The sequence below is a fragment of the Solanum verrucosum genome, unplaced genomic scaffold, assembly GCF_900185275.1.
Source record: "Solanum verrucosum unplaced genomic scaffold, falcon-dt-bn FXZP01000222.1, whole genome shotgun sequence".
NCBI classification, from domain to species: domain Eukaryota; kingdom Viridiplantae; phylum Streptophyta; class Magnoliopsida; order Solanales; family Solanaceae; genus Solanum; species Solanum verrucosum.
In genome coordinates this window covers 231,845-250,646 of record NW_026020027.1, presented here as the reverse complement: position 1 = coordinate 250,646, position 18,802 = coordinate 231,845, and the positions used below count along the sequence as shown (strand labels likewise).

Below are 18,802 nucleotides of genomic sequence, written 5' to 3'. Positions count from 1 at the left end.
TGGGTATAGCCTAGTGGTCAATGAAGTTGAAGGAGAACCACGGGTTTCATGTTCAAATCTAGGTGGGGAGGCAAAAAGGCACAAGGTGATTTCTTTCCAATTGCTTAAATTTTGTTGGATAGAAATACTTGGTTGTTGTTATAATAAGAATAAGTGTCCGATGAATTAATTGAGATGTGTGCAAAGTAGATTCGGACACTACCATCATAAATTGGTTAAAACTTATAGATGAGGTAATTTGATATACTCAGAATGACCTGCCAATGTATATTTTCATGGGTTAAATTGACACCTTAACTAGAGGTTTGAGCTTTACTTGATTCTACAAAATACTCTATAAGTATGATATATTTATACATTACTGGATTTTTTGATGATATGGCTTTCAAACATATTTTTTTTCAAAAACCTCCATAGAATCATCTGTAAGTATCTGAGGAACCATTTCTATGGTGATTTACGTCATTATTTTTATTATTTAGGGCCACTCAATAGAAATTAGGCAATTTTATTTATTTTTCGTGTGTGTTAGTTAGTCTATGAACTTTCTAGTAATATGGCTTCCAGACACTTTTTCCAAAACCTTTACGAAACCATTCGTAAGGGCTCGGGGAACAATTCGTAGTCTCACTATGATCTACACCACTTTTTTTTAACATTAGGGGCCACTTCTAATCGCCTAATTCCTGTAAATTGGCCCCTAAATGTCCAAAATGGACCACAAAAATGGTGAGGTTGTACGTACTGCTCCCCTAAATCTCCACGGAGAGTTTCGTGAAGGTTCCTCAAAGAGATCATCTAGAAGCCATATCACAAAAAAAAATCATGGTTAACACATGAAATCTGAGAAAAATCACATAAGTTGTGTAAATTAGCCCATAAATGCTCAAAATGGACTCTAAAAATGGTGAAAATGTACATATTCCCCCAACACCCTACGGAGGGTTACATACTGGTTTCACAAAGAAATCGTCCGGCAGCCACATCACCAAAATATTCATGGGCTAACACACATAAAAAAAATTGAGACTCTAAAATGGTGAGACTGTACATACTACTCCCCAAAATTTCTATGGAGGGTTCCGTAAAGATTTTGCAAAGAAATTATCTAGACTCATATCACCAAGATATGCATGGGCTAACATACACGAAAAATTGAGAAAATCGCCTAATTCCTATAAGTTGGCTCTAAATTCCCAAAAAAATGGACTCTAAAAATGGTGAGATTGTACGAATTGGTCGTAAAGGTTTCACAAAGAAAACGTCTAGAAGTCATTTCATTAAAATATTCATGGCTAACACACACAAAAAACTGAGAAAATCACATAACTCCTGCAAATTGGCCCCTAAATGCCCAAAATGGACTCTAAAAATGTTGAGACTATACATACCTCTCCCCCAACTCCTTGCGGAGGGTTACATAAAGGTTTTACAAAGAAATCATCTAAACGTCATATCACCAAAATATTTATGAGTTAACATACATGAAAAATTGAGAAAATTGCCTAATTTCTGTAAATTGGCCCCTAAATGCCAAAATTGGACTCTAAAAATGGTGAGACTGTACGTACTGCTCCCCCAACTCCCTACGGAGGGTTCCATAATGTTTTCACAAAGAAATCGTTTGAAAATCAAAATACCAAAATATTAATGGGTTAACACACACGAAAAACTTAGAAAATCACCTAATTTCTGTAAATTGGCCCCTAAATGTCTAAAATGGACTTTGACTGTACGTACTGCTCCCCCAACTCCATATGGATGGTTCTATATAAGTTTCGTAAATAAATCATTTGGAAGCCATATCACCAAAATCTTCATTGGCTAACACACACGAAAAACTAAGAAAATCGCCTAATTATGATAAATTGGCCCCTAAATGCCCCCCTCAACTCCTTGAGGATGACTCCCTAAATGTTTCACAAAGAAATCGTCCGGAAGACATCTCATTAAAATATTCACGGGCTAACACACATGAAAACTTGAGAAAATCGCCTAATTCCTATAAATTTGCCCTAAATTCCCAAAATGGACTCTAAAATAGTGACATTGTATGTACTGCTTCCTCAACTCCCTATAAAGGGTTCCGTAAGTGTTTCACAAAGAAATCGTCTAGAACTCATATCATCAAAATATTCATGGGTTAACACACGAAAAATTGAAAAAATCGCTTAATTTCTTTAAATTGGAACTAAATGCACAAAATGACCTTTAAAAATAGTGAGATTGTACGTATTGCTCTTCCAACTCCCTACGGAGGGTTCCGTAAAGATTCACAAGAAATCATCTTGAAGACATATCACCAAAATATTCATAGGCTAACATATACAAAAACTAAAAAAATCACACAATTCCTATAAATTGGCTCCTAAATACCAACAATGGACTCTGAAAATGGTGAGACTGTACGTACTACTCCTCCAACTCCCTACAGAGGGTTCTATAATGGTTTCGAAATGAAATCGTTTGAAACCCATATGACCAAAATATTCATGGGCTAACACACATGGAAAATTGAGAAAATCACTTAATTTCTGTAAATTCACCCCTAAATGTCCAAAATGGACTAAAAAATGGTGAGATTGTACATACTACTCCCTCAACTCCCTACTGAGGGTTCCATAAAGGTTATGCAAAGAAATCATCCGGAAGTCATATCACCAAAATATTCATAGGCTAACACACACACAAAATTGAGAAAATCGTCTAATTCTTGAAAATTGGTCTCTAAATGCCCAAAATGAACTCTGAAAATGGTGAGACTATATACGTACTGCTCCACCTAACTCTCTACATAGGGTTCTGTAAAGGTTTCACAAAAAAATCTCTCGGAATATCACCAAAATATTAATGGGCTAACATACATGAAAAACTGAGAAAATTGCCTAATTCCTGTTAGTTGGCGCCTAAATATCTAAAATGGACATTAAAAATTGTGAGATTGTACCTATTGCTCTCTCAACTCCTTACGGAGATTTCTTTAAAGTTTTAGCAAAGAAATTGTCTTAAAGTCATATCACCAAAATATTCACGAGTGTTACACACAAAAAAACTTAGAAAATCACCTAATTTATGTAAATTGACACTTAAATCTCCAAAATAGACTCTGAAAATGGTGAGACTGTACGTAGTGCTCTCTCAAATCCCTATGGAAGGTTTCGTAAATTTTTCACAAAGAAATTGTCTGGAAGTCATATCATCAAAATATTCATAGGGTATCACACACGAAAAATTGAGAAAATCGTCTAATTCCTATAAATTACCCCTAAAATGTCCAAAATTGACTCTGAAAATGGTGAGACTGTACCAACTGCTCTCCCAACTCCCTACGTAGGGTTCCGTAAAGGTTTCGCAAATAAATTGTCCAGAAGACATATCACCAAAATATTCATGGGCTAACATACACGAAAAACTTAAAAAATCGTCTAATTTGTGTTGAGTAGTCCCTAAATGGTAAAAGAAAATGACATAGATCATGGTGAGGATAAATGTATCATTTTTGCAAGTTATTACAGAGGGTTCTATCAAGGTTTTGGTAAAAAAAAGTTATCGAAAATCATATCTCCAAAAAATTTATTGACTAACACACGAAAAACTAAGAAAATCATCAAATTTCTATTGGGGGAAAATGCATAAGTACCCCCCCAGCCTATACCCGAAATCCCAGAGACACACCTAACCTTTACTAAGGTCCTATTACCCCCCCGAACTTAATTTATCTATAATATTTTACCCCTTTTCGACCTACGTGGCACTATTCTTGAAAATTTTGTCAACCTGCGTTGGGCCCACAAGATAGTGCCACGTAGGCCAAAAAGGGGTAGAATATTACATATAAAATAAGTTTGGGAGGTAATAGGACCTTAGTAAAGGTTAGGTGTGTCTCTGGGATTTCGGGCATAGGCTGGAGGGGTACTTATGCATTTTCCTATTTCTATTGAGTGGTCCCTTAAGTGTCAAAAAAAATGGTATGGATCATGGTAAGTTTATAGTATTATTCCCCATTTCATTATAGAGGGTACTTAAATGTTATGAAAAAAAAATTCCCAAAATTCATATGACTAAAAAAATTTATTGATTAACACACACGAAAATTTGAGAAAATCTCCTAATTCTTGTTGAGTGACCCCTAAATGCTAAAAAATGGAGTGGATCATGGTAAGCCTATACATATTGTTCCCCCAAATCATTATGGAGGGTCCGATAAAGATTTTTTAAAAGAGTTACCAAAAACCATATCACCAAAAAAAAAAAAACTATTGCCTAACACACACGAAAATTGAGAAAATCGCCTAATTCCTTTTGAGTGGCCCCTATATAATAAAAGAATAATGTGGATTATGGTGAGACTATATGTATTGTTCCACCCGATCATTACGGAGTTAAAGTTATAGAAAAGATGTTCCCGAAAATCATATTACAAAAAAATTCATTGACTTAATATACATGAAAAATGGTAAAATCGTTTAATTTCTTGTGGAGTGACCCTTAAATGCTAAAATATGACGTGGATCATGATCTGTCAAAAAAATTCAGGAAAATCAGTGCATACTAATTAAAAAAAAACGAAATTCACGATTTCGTATTTCATAATGATCTTGAAACTCCAAAATAAATTACGTTAGTCATGGAGAAATGATGAGTTAATTCTTCAGGTTATTAAATAACCGACTCACCAAATTTCAAGTAAATCAAAATTCATCAACCATATTCGAAAAATAATAATCAAAATATACTAAACATGCACAAAAAATAACCAAATTCATGTATATCATGAGATCATCATGTGTAATGTCTCATTAAGTGTTAATCACAACCTAATTATAGATTTATATTATACATAAGTACATATGACTTGCTATATTATTATTTTTAAAAATTTTAGAAATCAAAATCATCTAGATTAGGTTTTGGTGAAGTCAACAAAGCAGTATATAGTCTTAGTCGATCCTCCCCGAGCGAAGAAGAACGAGACAATGGCCTTCTTGGTCTAATAAAAGACAAAGAAGAAAGTGTCAAACGATGTTTATATCTTCTCCAAGCTAATTGAATAGCAACAGCACCCCAAGTTCTCCACCCTGGTGAATAATACCTTGCACTTCTTTTCACTTTTTCATTCACAAATGTATATCTGAGACAGATTCAAAATTTAAATTAAACTCAATGAATTTTGACATCAAATATAATTAATATATACTTTTAAAATTATGAATTCAGAATCTAATACAAGTTTATGTGAACGGTTCATAATACGAAGGCCAAGACATTTAAATTTACTGTATAATTGGGCATAAATTATATTTAAAAACTACATGAATAGTACGATAAGTCAACATAGTTAATAATGAAAATTTTCCTTAAAGAAAATATTGTTAGAATTCCCAAAATTTTCATATAAAAGGGACAAATGGAGTATTTGTTAAAGTTTTTTTATTTTTACCTATATTTTTCTTGGTATTCCACTCTATGTTCACTACCTACATTGGGGTCGACCTATAGGTGAAAATTATGTATTTAATGTTTCGTGTAGAAAATACTAAATTCACTTAAACATCGTTTTTCACATATATTACAAGAAAAACACAACATTTTGACTGATCCATTACAAAAAATTGTAATAGATTTACGACGATTTTATAACAAATTCATCAATGTAGATGAAATTAATTAATTTGTTACGTTTATATTCTTCCATCACAAATTTTTTGTAGACACTTTAATTCGTGACGGATTTTTTAGCCTCTTAAACACATATGAAAATATATTGAATTCAGTTGAACACATAACTGAAATACCATGATATACCTGAAATGTTGTGTCACATACTTGACATCTTCGGCCTCGAGGCCGAAGGCCTCAGTGGTCTCGAGGGTCACCAACGTGGAGGACGATGGTGGCAACCGCTCGACGAAAGGTCGCCGGAGACACCAAGACAATAGTTCATCTCCACTAAAATTTCCAGGGCCTAACATGCAATAACTTTTGACACCATCTCGTAAATATTGGCTACTTTGAAGGTGACCTCTTACTATAAATAACATTCTTTGTACTGGATCCCCCTCTCTAGATACCTAACCAAAAAAAATATTAGCTAAACAGTAAAATTAGTCGTTAATTTTATTTAGAGCGATAAATAAACTAAAAAAAATGTTAGATAATAGAAATTTAACGTTAAATTAGTGTTGATATTTATAGCTACGTACGACTCAAACTTACTGTTTCCCCCTTAGTGAAAATCAGGGACTTCACACGATCACATATGTTCTCTAGAACCAAACTGTCCATATGTTGAAATAAAGGGACCTAGAATAATAAAGTACAAGTATCATTAGAATAATATCAAATGTATAGATAATATTTACTAATGCGACTGTATGATCCATGAAAATATGATTCATTCAATAGTATTTAAGTTTGAGCAAATGACTCATATGTATCACTTTAGTCAAATTTAACCCGCATAAATATATTCATAAGTCATCTAAAGTATGTACGTAGGTCAAATTGACTCATGAGTAACATTATCACAACTTTTAGTTACACTGAATATATATCTTGTCGTGTATCAAGATGTGTTGGATAGTCATATTCTTATGAGCTAGTTTTGCCTCCTCTATATAGAAATATCAGATTAATGATGAAGGAGTACTAGTTACCTGTCTGACCAAGTCCAAGCACAAATGGTACTTGATGTCCCTCCTAAGACCCTCAGGAAGATTTCTAATCATGTCACATTCATCAACACCGCGCATTGCAGCCCATTTTTGCCTTTCAAAATTTCTAGTTCTTTGCTTTAACTCTCTAGGTAACCTTCTTCTTCTCATCCACCATTCTATATTTCTCATCTTTAGTTGCATTGCTTGTTTCTTTGATGTTGTTGCATGCAAAAACACCTACATATCAAGATATATAGTTTAATTTGTGGTAGCAAATGCATAAAAAAATTATAAGAGTTTAAATTATATATATCATTGGACGTGTTACGTTAGAAAGTTTTATGTCATCATATGGCTAATATTATTGTTTGATTTTCAAGATTACGAACTTTATGTTTTGAAGGGTATTACTTGTAGATATCATTTAAGTAGACAACGAGTGGAGTGCATAAACCCCTTTAGAGATAGGGGTGAGCACATTGACAATGTATATAACTCAAAGTCTTAATCTCTTTATTCAAGATTAGTAATAACTCATTCATCTGTTTCATTTGATATGATCATGCCTGACTCGATATAGGATTTAAGACGGAGAAGATGACATTTGAAACTTGTGATTATAAGATATGTTATAATATGGTGTAGTTATAAGACTTTTAAAATTTGTGGTCCTAAACATGTATAATGATGTGTCTTCAACTCATTTATTATATTGTTGTAATTTCATGAATACTATAGAAATAAATTTTCTCGAGATGAGGTAAAATACTTTCTCTGTTTACTTTTACTTTTCATTTTTAACACACCAAGAATAGATTATTGTCTTTTTTTCTGTTTTACCCTCAACATTAATAATTACTTATTTCTCAAATCATTTTCAAGATCTAAAACTATAGATCAATTAATATGAGTTTATGATAAAAGACTTATATTTATTATTATTTTTCAAGAGTCGTATAAAGTTTAAAGTGAACTAGTAAAAATGAACGGATATAATAGGAAAGTAAATTTACCTTGATGTTGCCAATGAACATGGTGACTAAAATTAGTCCAGAGGTGAGAACTATGATTATGAAAATCACTTCTAGCCAATCTGTTGTGCTCTCCAAGTTCCCAAATGTGCTGCTCAATATTCAAGCGGAATAATGGACAAGTAAGAATAAACGGAGAGAGTATTAAATAAAAGTCATGCTCGAAATTTCAAAAATTATTGTGTATAGCACTCAAGTCGGATTCTTCAAATATACATTATTTTTCTCTATGAAAATCTGAAATTAGCTACGAACTTTATTGATAATCTTTCGTAGTTAGAGTTATTTTTTTATCCCTAATCCCATTGTTAAATAGGATTAACAATAAATTTTGTTGTTTAGCTATAATATTTATCCGTTGCTAATTTATGTTCTTTAATAGTGATTTAAAGGATCCGACAAGCACCCTCACAACATTTTTTGAAAAGTCCGAGCAAGATCAGATAAAATTAGTACATACCTTAGAGTCATGAGGCCCCAAAATATTGGAAGTAGTATTTTCTCAATTCGATTTTCATTAGAGACAAGTTGAACAGTCCATTTATAAGCTCCATAATCAAAATTTTGTCCACTTTTAAGACAAGTTAATCTTGCATTAATTGTCTCTCCCCACATTAATCTATTTTTTTCCTTCACCAAATTACTTGTTCCATAATATATTGACTCTTCACATGCCAACATTTTTAGGGTACAACCTTTTGTAACTATGCATTGTTCTTTAAGACATTTGGCTGCCCTTTGAATACCTAGCAAGTACCAACATGCTCCCACAGCCTGCATGTTCGGGTTCAAAGTACGAAAGTCAAACTAAAGACGTACACATACATATGTGAATTATTCAAGTACTATAGATTTGAGAGTCAAATTTTGTCTCAATTTTGCATGTTAGGGTTCAGAGTACGAAAGTCAAACTAAAGCACACGTATGTGAATTTTGAGAGTCAAATTTTGTCTCAATTTGTGTGGCCTCCTTTTCAGATTTCGAAAGTCAAATGAATTTTTCTTTGATTGTGATTTTTTATATGCCATCAATTATTGGGATTATAGTACTTTTTACGTTGTTTCTGAATATATTTTTAAAAACTTAAAGATTTCATATGTTTGAATTTACGGTCAAAATAAAAAAATAAAAAACTTTCGAAATCTGAAAAGTGTCACATAAATTAGGACGAAAAAAGTATATATATTTAAAAACTACATATGAACAGACAACAGTATTGTAAATCAACAAAGTAATTAATTAAGTCTGATAATAAGAAAATGAGAAGTTAATTTAAAGTTCATGAGTTTATAAAGTAAAAAGATACATGATGACATTCGATTTTAATTTAAAAATTAAAATAGAAATTATAAATAAAAATAAAAATTATGTCATATTAAATGAAATAAAGATCGTAAAGTTTTATTTCACTGTAATAAAAACAAGAATATTAGCTACCAGATTTAATGTGTCACTAATTAAATAGTCAGTAGCTAACCAAAGATTTTTCTTTTTTAGAATAATTCATTTACTTTAGAACCTAATAAATTTCCTTTATCATGTACACATAATTATATTTTGTGGAGAATTTAAGTTATATACACAGAAAATTTAAAAACAAAGCAACGTAACTTATTATAACAGGTTATTTACTTTATTTTCCAGATTATGATATCATGTTTGTTTTACAACAATTATTATAATGTACATATAAAATTATAAATATATACTGTTAGTGCATAAAACTTACGTGTGATGCGACAAAATAAGCGATGATGTTAAGTGCAATTCCCCACCAAACAGTGCCAAAAATGTAGCCAGACAGATTCTGCATTCTTCTCAAGAGGCAAATTGAGTGATAGATTTTGGGAAGATATTGAAATAAAAATATAATTAATAAAACTGTCATCACTGTTGTTGTTAATCCTTTTTCCAATAGAATTGGGATCCCTACCCACATAACTAGCTGCAAAAAAAAAAAAATGAAAATTAATTAATCACGTAATGAATTTAAGTTATATATATTGATAATATAAAGCATTATTTATACTAGTTATCGACGAATTGTATCATGTGTTACATCTCTGGTAAAAGATTACGTTATTAGAGATAGAACGTTTTTATTAAGTATATCATAACCATATTATCTAAACATTCATGTGGTTAAAAATAACATATTTTTATTTAGTTAATTATATTTTTTAATATGTCTCTTTAATTATGTGAGGCCTGATTATTTTTCATAAATCAAGCATGTGATTATGAGATTTGAACTCAATGTCCTTATCTATTCTGATGCTATATAAAAGTGTGGCTATTTGATAAAAAAATATTATTTGCACTTACGTCAAATCTTTCAAAAAAATTATTATTAATAAAGAATCAGATATGCATCTATCGATATTTTAAATAGTTATTAAAAGAAGAATATATTGGTTTATATCACATGCAACAAAAGTAATGGATGACATGCAGGTTTTTTTTGTCATCTTTTAGTAAATAATTCATGCTAAAATCCAAAAATATATACATCACTTGATATCAAGTACTGATAATAGCAACTAAAAGGTATGTAAATTCTAATATATAAAAATTATAATTTTAAAAATTTAAAGGTAATAAAGTGAAACATTTAAGCCAAAATTGTTTCCAAATTCATAAAATGCAGACTAAAAAGGAAATAATACATCCCTATACAAGAAAAGATTATCATTAAGGGTAAAATTGAAAATCGTTACTAAATTATCTTTTTTTTTGTGTAAATATAAACTGAAACAACAGAATATATATATCATACACACATACAAAAAAAAAGAGTTCAACATATACACGACAACTTGTTAACATCTTAAATTCTCTGAAACAACATAATATATATATATCATACACACATACAAAAAAAAAAAGAATTCAACATATACACGACAACTTAAATTCTGAATCCGTTTCTGATAACGAGAAATTGAGTAAGAGAGAAAGGTAAAACTTACTCACCTGAGGTAAAGGTAGTATAACAAAGAGATCAAATAAGAAACCTTTGTTAGCCTTCAAGTATGGTATATTATTTGTTCTTCTATTTATCATCATCTTGAATTGCAACCACATATTGCATACATGAAAACCATCGTTGATACATCGTAAAACCGTCACGGTGACGGAAAACCACCCATCGACGAAAAGACACATACAATTTTCACTTATAGAAATTGTATAGAAAAAAAGTGGATCAACAAAAAGACCAATTGCACATACTAACAAGAAAACTCTATTCCATTCTTTAACCCATTGTGCTTTAGGGTCTATCAATTTACTTCTTGAGAATATCATGTTTAATCCAACTTTATTATTTCTGTCATCACGACCACCACCATTATATGGTTCATGGATTTTGTTGCACTCATTATGGGAGTACTCGTTTTCGTCTTCTTCTTCATCTTCATCTTCATCTTCATCGTCAGTATTAATACCATATGTATGTTCATGATGACTAGTCATTTTTAGTGTATCTAGAGGGTGTTACTACTAAAAACACGTGTATTGATCTTCTCTTGTGTTTGGAGGGTGTCACTATTAAAAACACGCGTATTTTTTCTCTTGTAATATTGGAGAGTGTTACTATTGGCTAGAAACTAACACATGTATTTTTCTCTTGTGTCAAGAGGGCATCACTACTAAAAACACGTGATTTTTTTTTATGGAATACAATCTAGAACCGTTTTTGATGGATTTTCTATGAAATACAAGATTTTAAACAGGAACGTCCATTGGAAATTCGTGAGATTGAAGAGAGAAAGGGTTGGCTTTGGGAATTGGAGAAGGGAAGAGAATAGAATATATGCAGAGTTTTGGGAGGTATGTAACAATGTGTCAAGAAGAAGATACAAATAAATTGAAGTTTTTTTGGAATATTTGATAGAGTAAGAAGACAAATTGGATAAAATACCTAAACTGACCCTTGGTAATTTGTAGTACTACATGTATCAACTAATGGAATTGAAAAAATAGATAAAAAAAATTTGGATTTAGTTATATATACGATGGACGAGATTCCTTTATCTGTAATCGGAGGTTTGGGTTTGAGTTTTGGGAATAAAAAAACTCCTAGTAATGGAGTACTTTCCCTTCTATGAACCCTATACACTGTGAATTTAAATTAGTCGAGTCGGTAAATTTCAAATATTAGATGATCATTAAACCTAGAATAAAAAATGATGAAAAAGAAAAGTTGGAAAAGGGTAATATTGGAAAAAAACAAAGGGAAAAAAGAGACAAAAATAGGGACATTTTTTTGTATATAAAAAAACAAATATTTGAAGGAAGGTGCAGAGGTTATGTCCTATACTCACAAATAAGTTTGAAAAACACAATTTCGAAGAACTTTCCTTGTTTTTGTTTGTTTGCAAATCAATTAATATGAAGGAAAAAAAACACTATCCTACGTTACTACTAGTACAAACATTACTATTAAATCAAATATCACTTTCAAAGAAATAATAAGTAATTATTAATAGAGACGTTAGGTACTTGAAGAGATAACCTAAAGATTTTTTAATCAATTTAAGTTATACACACTGACAGTATAATTCAAAGTAACATGAAACTGTAACTATAACATGGTATAGAGTGTATGGTTCGATTTTCCCATGTTAGGTTGGTCCTAACTCCTAATATTTTGAGGAAAGAAAGTTTCTTATTTCACGCTCACTAAAAAAAATATATAATTTACCAAGTTACCTCTATTTATTAGTTGTTTCTTGAAAATTAAGCATTAATAAGAAAAAAGTAGTTATTCAATACAAAGGTATAGTTGGAAGAATATAGTAGTACTAATTTTTTATCAGGAATTTTTAAAGCGACACTGATTTTGAGACAATGTTTTTTGCTAAAGTGATACTTATTTTGAAACGAAAGGAGTAATAAATAAGCAATTTCTCTATTTCAATTTATTTGTCTGATTTTGACTTGATACAGAGAGAGCAATAAATAAGTAATCTATTTGTTTTAGTTTATTTGTCTGATTTAACTTTACATAGAGTTTAAGAAAGTAAAATGACGCTTAAAACTTATACTCTTAAACTAAAAATATGTAAAATGTATCAAAATATCATTTAATCTTATGGTCTAACAAATATTACGTGAAAAGTTAAAATTAAAGAGTTTAAAAAAAACACATCTATATGTTTTGTGGTAACCAATATCTATGTTTGAAGGCTAAATTCAAATAGAAGAACACATCTATGTGTGTTTGTGGTAACCAGTAGTTGTTGATTTCAACTTTGAAACTCGGTGGGTAATGGACTCGCCCCTCTCTCTTCCCTTCTCCATATTTAACACAAACCATATGGATTAGAAAAAGAACACATATAGTATGCTTTTGATCAACCACTGAAAAGAACAATTAAGATGAAACAACAATCTTATGCCTCTCAATATTGCAACATACCAGATAGTAAAGTTGCAGCATAGCAATAAGATGAACATCACAAAATCAATCTGATACATGTCATTTACCCATTTTCATTGCACAGTTAGCAGAGAATGGAAGAGGTAGAGTGTGTACTATTTACATACAGGTTCAATCTTTTATCAGTAGAAAGCCTTCTTCTTTACATTTGCACGATTCGTGACTTCCTTTCTATTATCTAGATTCACCTGCATTGAAAATATTTCAGATCACAATAATGGTAAAAAGTTAGTGAGAATGAATGAATGATTGATATGGGAATGAAATATATCAAGAATATATTGGCATGTCTAATGGCGTTGATGATTATAAAGTTCATAGGAAAAACATAGTGAATAATGAAAAGGATGTACCATAGCAAAACTATGTTGCTCAAACTCTTCAAAAATGGCACCGAGTGCACGTTGGATCCTCAAAAATTAGTACATTTTTGGAGGATCTGACGTGGGCGCGGCAACATTTTTGAAGAGTCCAAACAACATAGTAGCAAAAGATGAGAAGGAAAAGACGCCAAAGAACTTTGATGATCAAAAACACCTAGCAACAGAACGACTGACGAAGACATTGATTGGACTTCTTAGGTGAGTCATCCCCCTAGAGTTTTAATTGAACGTTGGGATTGAAACCAGTACCAAATCTAACATTTTCTCAGACATTTCAGCTTTCTAGTCAAAAGCCCCTAATAAGTGATACTCCCTCGTGTCTCATTTTATGTGAAACACTTGCCTTTATAGTCTCCTAAAGGCTAAAACGGATCACCTTTTTATATTTAGATTATATTTAAATTCTCATTTTATCCTTAATATCATTGATTTTATAGTCATAGAAATGTCTATGGCATGTTTAGGACTCTTGCACTCTAACACAAAATAAAGCCAGAAGCTACTAAACTATGATGGATACAAATGCTAAGTTCTGCAACATATCTTCAAACTTAGCTCCACCGCAATAATTTGGATTTACAGTTCGAACTATTGATATGTTTTTTATCTTTTATACCAGTGAAAAAGTAAAAATATTGAGCAACAATAAGTGGCTAAGAGTAAAAAGGTTACCATAAAACCACTCGACTTTGTGCTCTGGCAGCTTCTTTTATTCTCATTTTTGTAACTTGAGAATTTTGTACTACACCCCTGGTTGTCTTTGGCAACTGACTTCTGGCTCATACCCATTCTTTCAACAGCATTCTCCTTACCACTGCTCACAACCCTTCTACAATGGCTACTTCCAATTCTTTCACTAGGCTTTGAGACCAAAATTGAGGCTACACGTCCATTGGCTCTTTGAGGAACCAATGCTTTTCTTTGTACATTAGTCGGATGAACCTATAACAAAACACACAATTTGGATAAACAAATCAGTTTACCAATGGTTAAATGCGGCAAGAAACGCTAGTAATGCACCCCTCCCACCAAGCAGAAGGAAGTCAATTTATAAAAAATGCTTGTCCGGCTACAATGTTTAACACTTAGAAATAAACCCTTGTCAATCCCCAAACTTGGCAGTAAAATAGAAGGCAAAAGTTTTCCTGGCCAAAACATAATCTTCTAAATATAAAAGTTGTTGAATGATGAAAAAAGAAAAAGGAGGAAGTTTTCCATATAAAGCTTTTGAACGACTTTTCTGGTTTCTCACCTTTGGTCTACTAGTTTCACTGGCAAAAGACGAAGAAACAGATCTTCCACTAACCATTTTAGGGATAGAAGTTCTGTTATGAGCTTGAACAGGAACCTTGGACTTATTAGCCTGTTTCGCTTCTACAATTGTAGTTACATTTCTGCTATCTGGAGTTTTCTCTTTACTTTCTCTCTCAGTTTCGCATTCCCTTTCTTTGTAGGGAATTGAAGAAGATCCTACACTCGATTTACTTGAGGAAGATTTCCGACCTTCTGATTGCCTACAAACATTTACCTCCATCCTTGATGCTTGTCTTGTAACACAACTTTTCCTCAGACTTACTCTTAGAGATGACAATAGCCCAGTAGTTTGACCAAGTACTGGACCAGACACTTCAAAGGACTTCTGTCCACAAGCTTCAGATGTAATGGTGCTTGAAGAATCGCTAACACACAACTCTTGCTTGTAACACTCTTCACCATGCTCTGATGTAATGCTGCTGTTTATTGAGCGGGTTTTGTCACTATAGACAGCCAAAGAATTCGAGCTAATCTTTATATCCCTGGAATTCAGAGCTTGACAAGCAGAATCTGAGTCTAAAGCTGCAGAGCTTGTTAATTTTTTATGATTTGTCTTATGCTCTACTACTTTATCAGCTTCTAAACCCCCTTTACTTAAGTGCTTTACTGGATGTTTCTTATCCAAAGTAAGTGTCTGATCTCCTTGACTCCACTGCCTGCTTCGGAAATCTTTGCCTCTTGATCTTGAAACTGAAGGTGGGAGCTTAGGAGAAGATGATCCCTGCATGCCATGCTCCAGGTTTATGGAACTCTCTCCTGAGCGAGAAAATGCAGACTTCAACTCTCGAGAAGAAGCCTGGTGAAACCTGAAAGCTCATTCAACTTAGAGATACCACAATACTATAGTGAAACTGCACAAGTTTGCAAAAACAGAAGATGCTTACGGATGGCTTATGTGGAACCATTCATCGTCCCTGCAACAAAAAGATGAAAATGCTGGATTGAAAAACTAATTTCCCAAGAAACCAGCATAAAGTTGAGAAACCCAAACAAAAATACAGCCACTCACATGTCTTTATAGGCAGACTTACATTCCAAGGTAAGGTCCACCCACACAGGGGCCTCAATTTGATCCTGCAGATATCAGCATCAGGAAAACATCACAACCATAACCAAATAACCAAAATGCATAAGGCCCTTACAAACCATTGTAACAGTTTCAATCGCTATGGACTATGGCCACATTAAGTTACACTTACAAGGTGACAGAAAAAGAGAAGTTACGTCAAAATAACAAATCAATCAAACAAACTACACATCAATCCCAAACTGGTTTCACTCTAACTATATAAATCTTATATACTCACATTCCATTCTATCTGAACCTATTTAAACCCCAATACTAAATAATTTATCTTTTCTTTGTTCATGGCGAAGGAACAATTTTGTAAGAACGTTTTGAATGAACAGGTACCATTGGTGACAATCAAATAAGAAAAGGTAGTCTGAACATAAACCTAAACCAAAACCACAGCAACTCGTAAGCTATCGGGAGATGAGCAATGCAAAAGCAGGACTGCTAACACAAGCTAAGAATTGGTCCAAAACAACTCATTAAAGTGAGTACCAATAAGAAATGCGAGAGGAATTTCCATTCTTTTTTTCTATACAATCCCATTTCAACCAGGTGAAACCCATAACATCCACCACAAAACAAACATCTCAACAACAATTACAACAAGCTAACAAGGTCTTAATCCCAAAACCACAGTGATTCCGAAAGCTATTGTAGATGAAAGATAAACATAACGATTGCTAACACAAACAAAGAACCCAAAAAAAACGACTAATTAGGCCAAAACAGCTTTCGAGTAAACAAGTACCCTTTAGATTGCTTGCTTTCCAACGGAATAGGGCTTGGTGGTAGTCTGAAAGACAAGGTCTTTTCGTAATACTAGTCTTATTCATGTAGTGTCTGGCTTTTGGTATGTGTTATCATCTACTGTTTACTATGTTTTAGGTGATCGCACTATGTTGCTGGTGTTGTTATTCCTTTCATGTATGCTCTGCATGGCTTTCCTACTAGTTGTCATGTTTCCTCCACCACCGTTTTTCCTTTCCATTACTCTTTGATTTGCTTCACTTGAGTTGAGGGTCTCTCGGAAAAAACCTCTCTACCTCCATGAGATAGGGGTAGGTTCTCCATTCACTCTACCCTCACCAGACCCTACTTTGGTGGAATTTCACTAGCTATGTTGTTGTTGATGAGTACCCATGAGAAATGCCATAGAAAATTCCATTTTCTTATTCAATACAAACCCATTTCAACAACGTAAAATGGGTCTCAATCCTAAAACCAAAATGATTCATAAGCTAAGTGATGCAAACTTATGAATGCTAACACAAACAAAGAAACCCCAAATCAAAGCAAGTTCCAAATGAGAAATGCCAGAAACATTTCCATTCTCTTTTTCTATACAAACCCATTTCAACTACATGAAATGGGGTATCAACCTCGTATTTCAGCAAAAAAATATACAACCACCAAGAGGATTAAACAGAAAAAGTTGTTAAAGCAATAAAAGATATACCAGAAACGCCCAGTGATCGAACTGTTCGTTGTGTTTCTTGGATAAATTCTCAACCCCATTGGCTCCACGATCTGCAGTGGGAAGTTTGTTTGACGGTTTTCTCAGACCCATTTGAGACTTCATCGGAATCTGTGAAATCTCCGGCCAGTTTACTGTCTCTCCGGTTCCATTTTGGCCTTCTTTTCAAATTGGAGGGATTTATTCAAAAGAGCAAATTGGCACAAGGTCCTTGAAAGTTTCAAAAAGTACAATATAATCCTCTTCTTTTTCAAAGTTTTATTTGGGTTTTTTTTTCTTAATTTTTGGTACATTGAAAGATATTACTCGCCCGCCCATTTTATGTGACATCATTTGACTTAACACATTGTATAAGAAAAAAAGAAAGATTTTTAAAATTTGGGATCTAAAACAATCATTAGATATTTGTATAAGGGTAAAAGAAGAATTTTAAAGTTAAATTATTTCTAATTATAATAAGGTGACATTCTTTTTTGGACGAACTAAAAAGAAAAGGATGTCACATAAAATGAGATGGAGGAAGTAAACTACTTAAAATCGTGCATAAGCTACATTGCTCGAATAAGCAAGAAGCAAAAACGTCATTTTATTGATAGCGTCCTCTCATGCTATCAAATATTCTCTGTGGCTGTGATCTTCATTCCTTATATCTCTAGATATGAATAATAGTCGTCTTGTTGAACTTCAACAATTATTCGCAATCTTCAATAATAGCTCTAAGTGGGTGAAACTATATGTTTTTCTTTTGGGTGAGCATGATAACACGTAACCAGTATGTTTCTGCTTTGAATTTTGTGTATCACCTTTTTTTACTAGTTTGAGCTCTTGTTTGATACTCCATATTTATATAGTAAGACTTGAGGTAGATCTCTATTTGTGCTTATTAGCTATTGTAAAAAGATCGCCCAAATGTTTATGACTAAATTAAGATATTGAATAACAAAATTTAGTATTTTGATTGAATATATCTCAAATCTCAATATATAAATATGTATTCATATTTACACATCTTAATCTTCATCGAAAGAAAGTGAGGCCTAAGTTGCTTCAAACTCAAAGCAAACATGATATAATTTTAGTGCTAATTTATTTTACTGTGGAGGTTAGTTATGAAAATTAATCGATCTGAATAGTAAGTTAACATATAGCGGGGATAGCTCAGTTGGGAGAGCGTCAGACTGAAGATCTGAAGGTCACGTGTTCGATCCACGTTCACCGCATTATTACTTTTTGATTTTTTTTTCTTTTTTCATATTTTTTCTTCGATTGTCTTATTTGATCATCTTTTTGATTTTTTATGCGTTTGAATCATGGAAATGATTTTTTTTCATATTTTTTCTTTTTTCATATTTGTTGTTCAATTGTCTTATTTGATCATCTTTTTTATTTTTTATGCATTTGAATCATGTAAACAATAATTAATGTC

At 32.4% G+C, this 18,802-nt stretch overlaps 2 protein-coding genes and 1 non-coding gene across 4 annotated transcripts; 1 reads left to right on the top strand and 2 right to left on the bottom strand.

Moving 5' to 3' along the window:
• Positions 1-4,738: 4,738 nt before the first annotated feature.
• LOC125821175 (cyclic nucleotide-gated ion channel 4-like) lies at positions 4,739-11,176 on the bottom strand. Its single transcript, XM_049500588.1, has 8 exons — positions 10,661-11,176; positions 9,417-9,632; positions 8,148-8,461; positions 7,670-7,778; positions 6,657-6,893; positions 6,217-6,303; positions 5,806-6,071; positions 4,739-5,131 (listed from the first exon to the last, which is right to left on the bottom strand). The coding sequence occupies exons 1-8, from the start codon at positions 11,159-11,161 to the stop codon at positions 4,882-4,884; spliced, it is 1,980 nt and encodes a 659-aa protein (XP_049356545.1). The 5' UTR covers positions 11,162-11,176; the 3' UTR covers positions 4,739-4,881.
• A 1,857-nt stretch (positions 11,177-13,033) lies between these two features.
• Positions 13,034-17,506, bottom strand: LOC125821163 (uncharacterized). Of its 2 annotated transcripts, XM_049500576.1 has the most exons (7): positions 17,359-17,505; positions 15,837-15,901; positions 15,712-15,741; positions 14,766-15,633; positions 14,186-14,455; positions 13,238-13,318; positions 13,034-13,051 (listed from the first exon to the last, which is right to left on the bottom strand). In XM_049500576.1, the coding sequence occupies exons 1-6, from the start codon at positions 17,479-17,481 to the stop codon at positions 13,253-13,255; spliced, it is 1,422 nt and encodes a 473-aa protein (XP_049356533.1). In that variant the 5' UTR covers positions 17,482-17,505; the 3' UTR covers positions 13,034-13,051; positions 13,238-13,252. The 2 variants fall into 2 exon arrangements, with proteins under 2 accessions (XP_049356533.1, XP_049356532.1); XM_049500575.1 differs by lacking the exon at positions 13,034-13,051 and having other exon boundaries at positions 13,097-13,318; positions 17,359-17,506.
• A 1,017-nt stretch (positions 17,507-18,523) lies between these two features.
• On the top strand, positions 18,524-18,596 carry TRNAF-GAA (transfer RNA phenylalanine (anticodon GAA)). Its single transcript has one exon. It is a non-coding gene; the product is annotated as a tRNA-Phe (tRNA).
• The last annotated feature ends 206 nt before the right edge of the window (positions 18,597-18,802 follow it).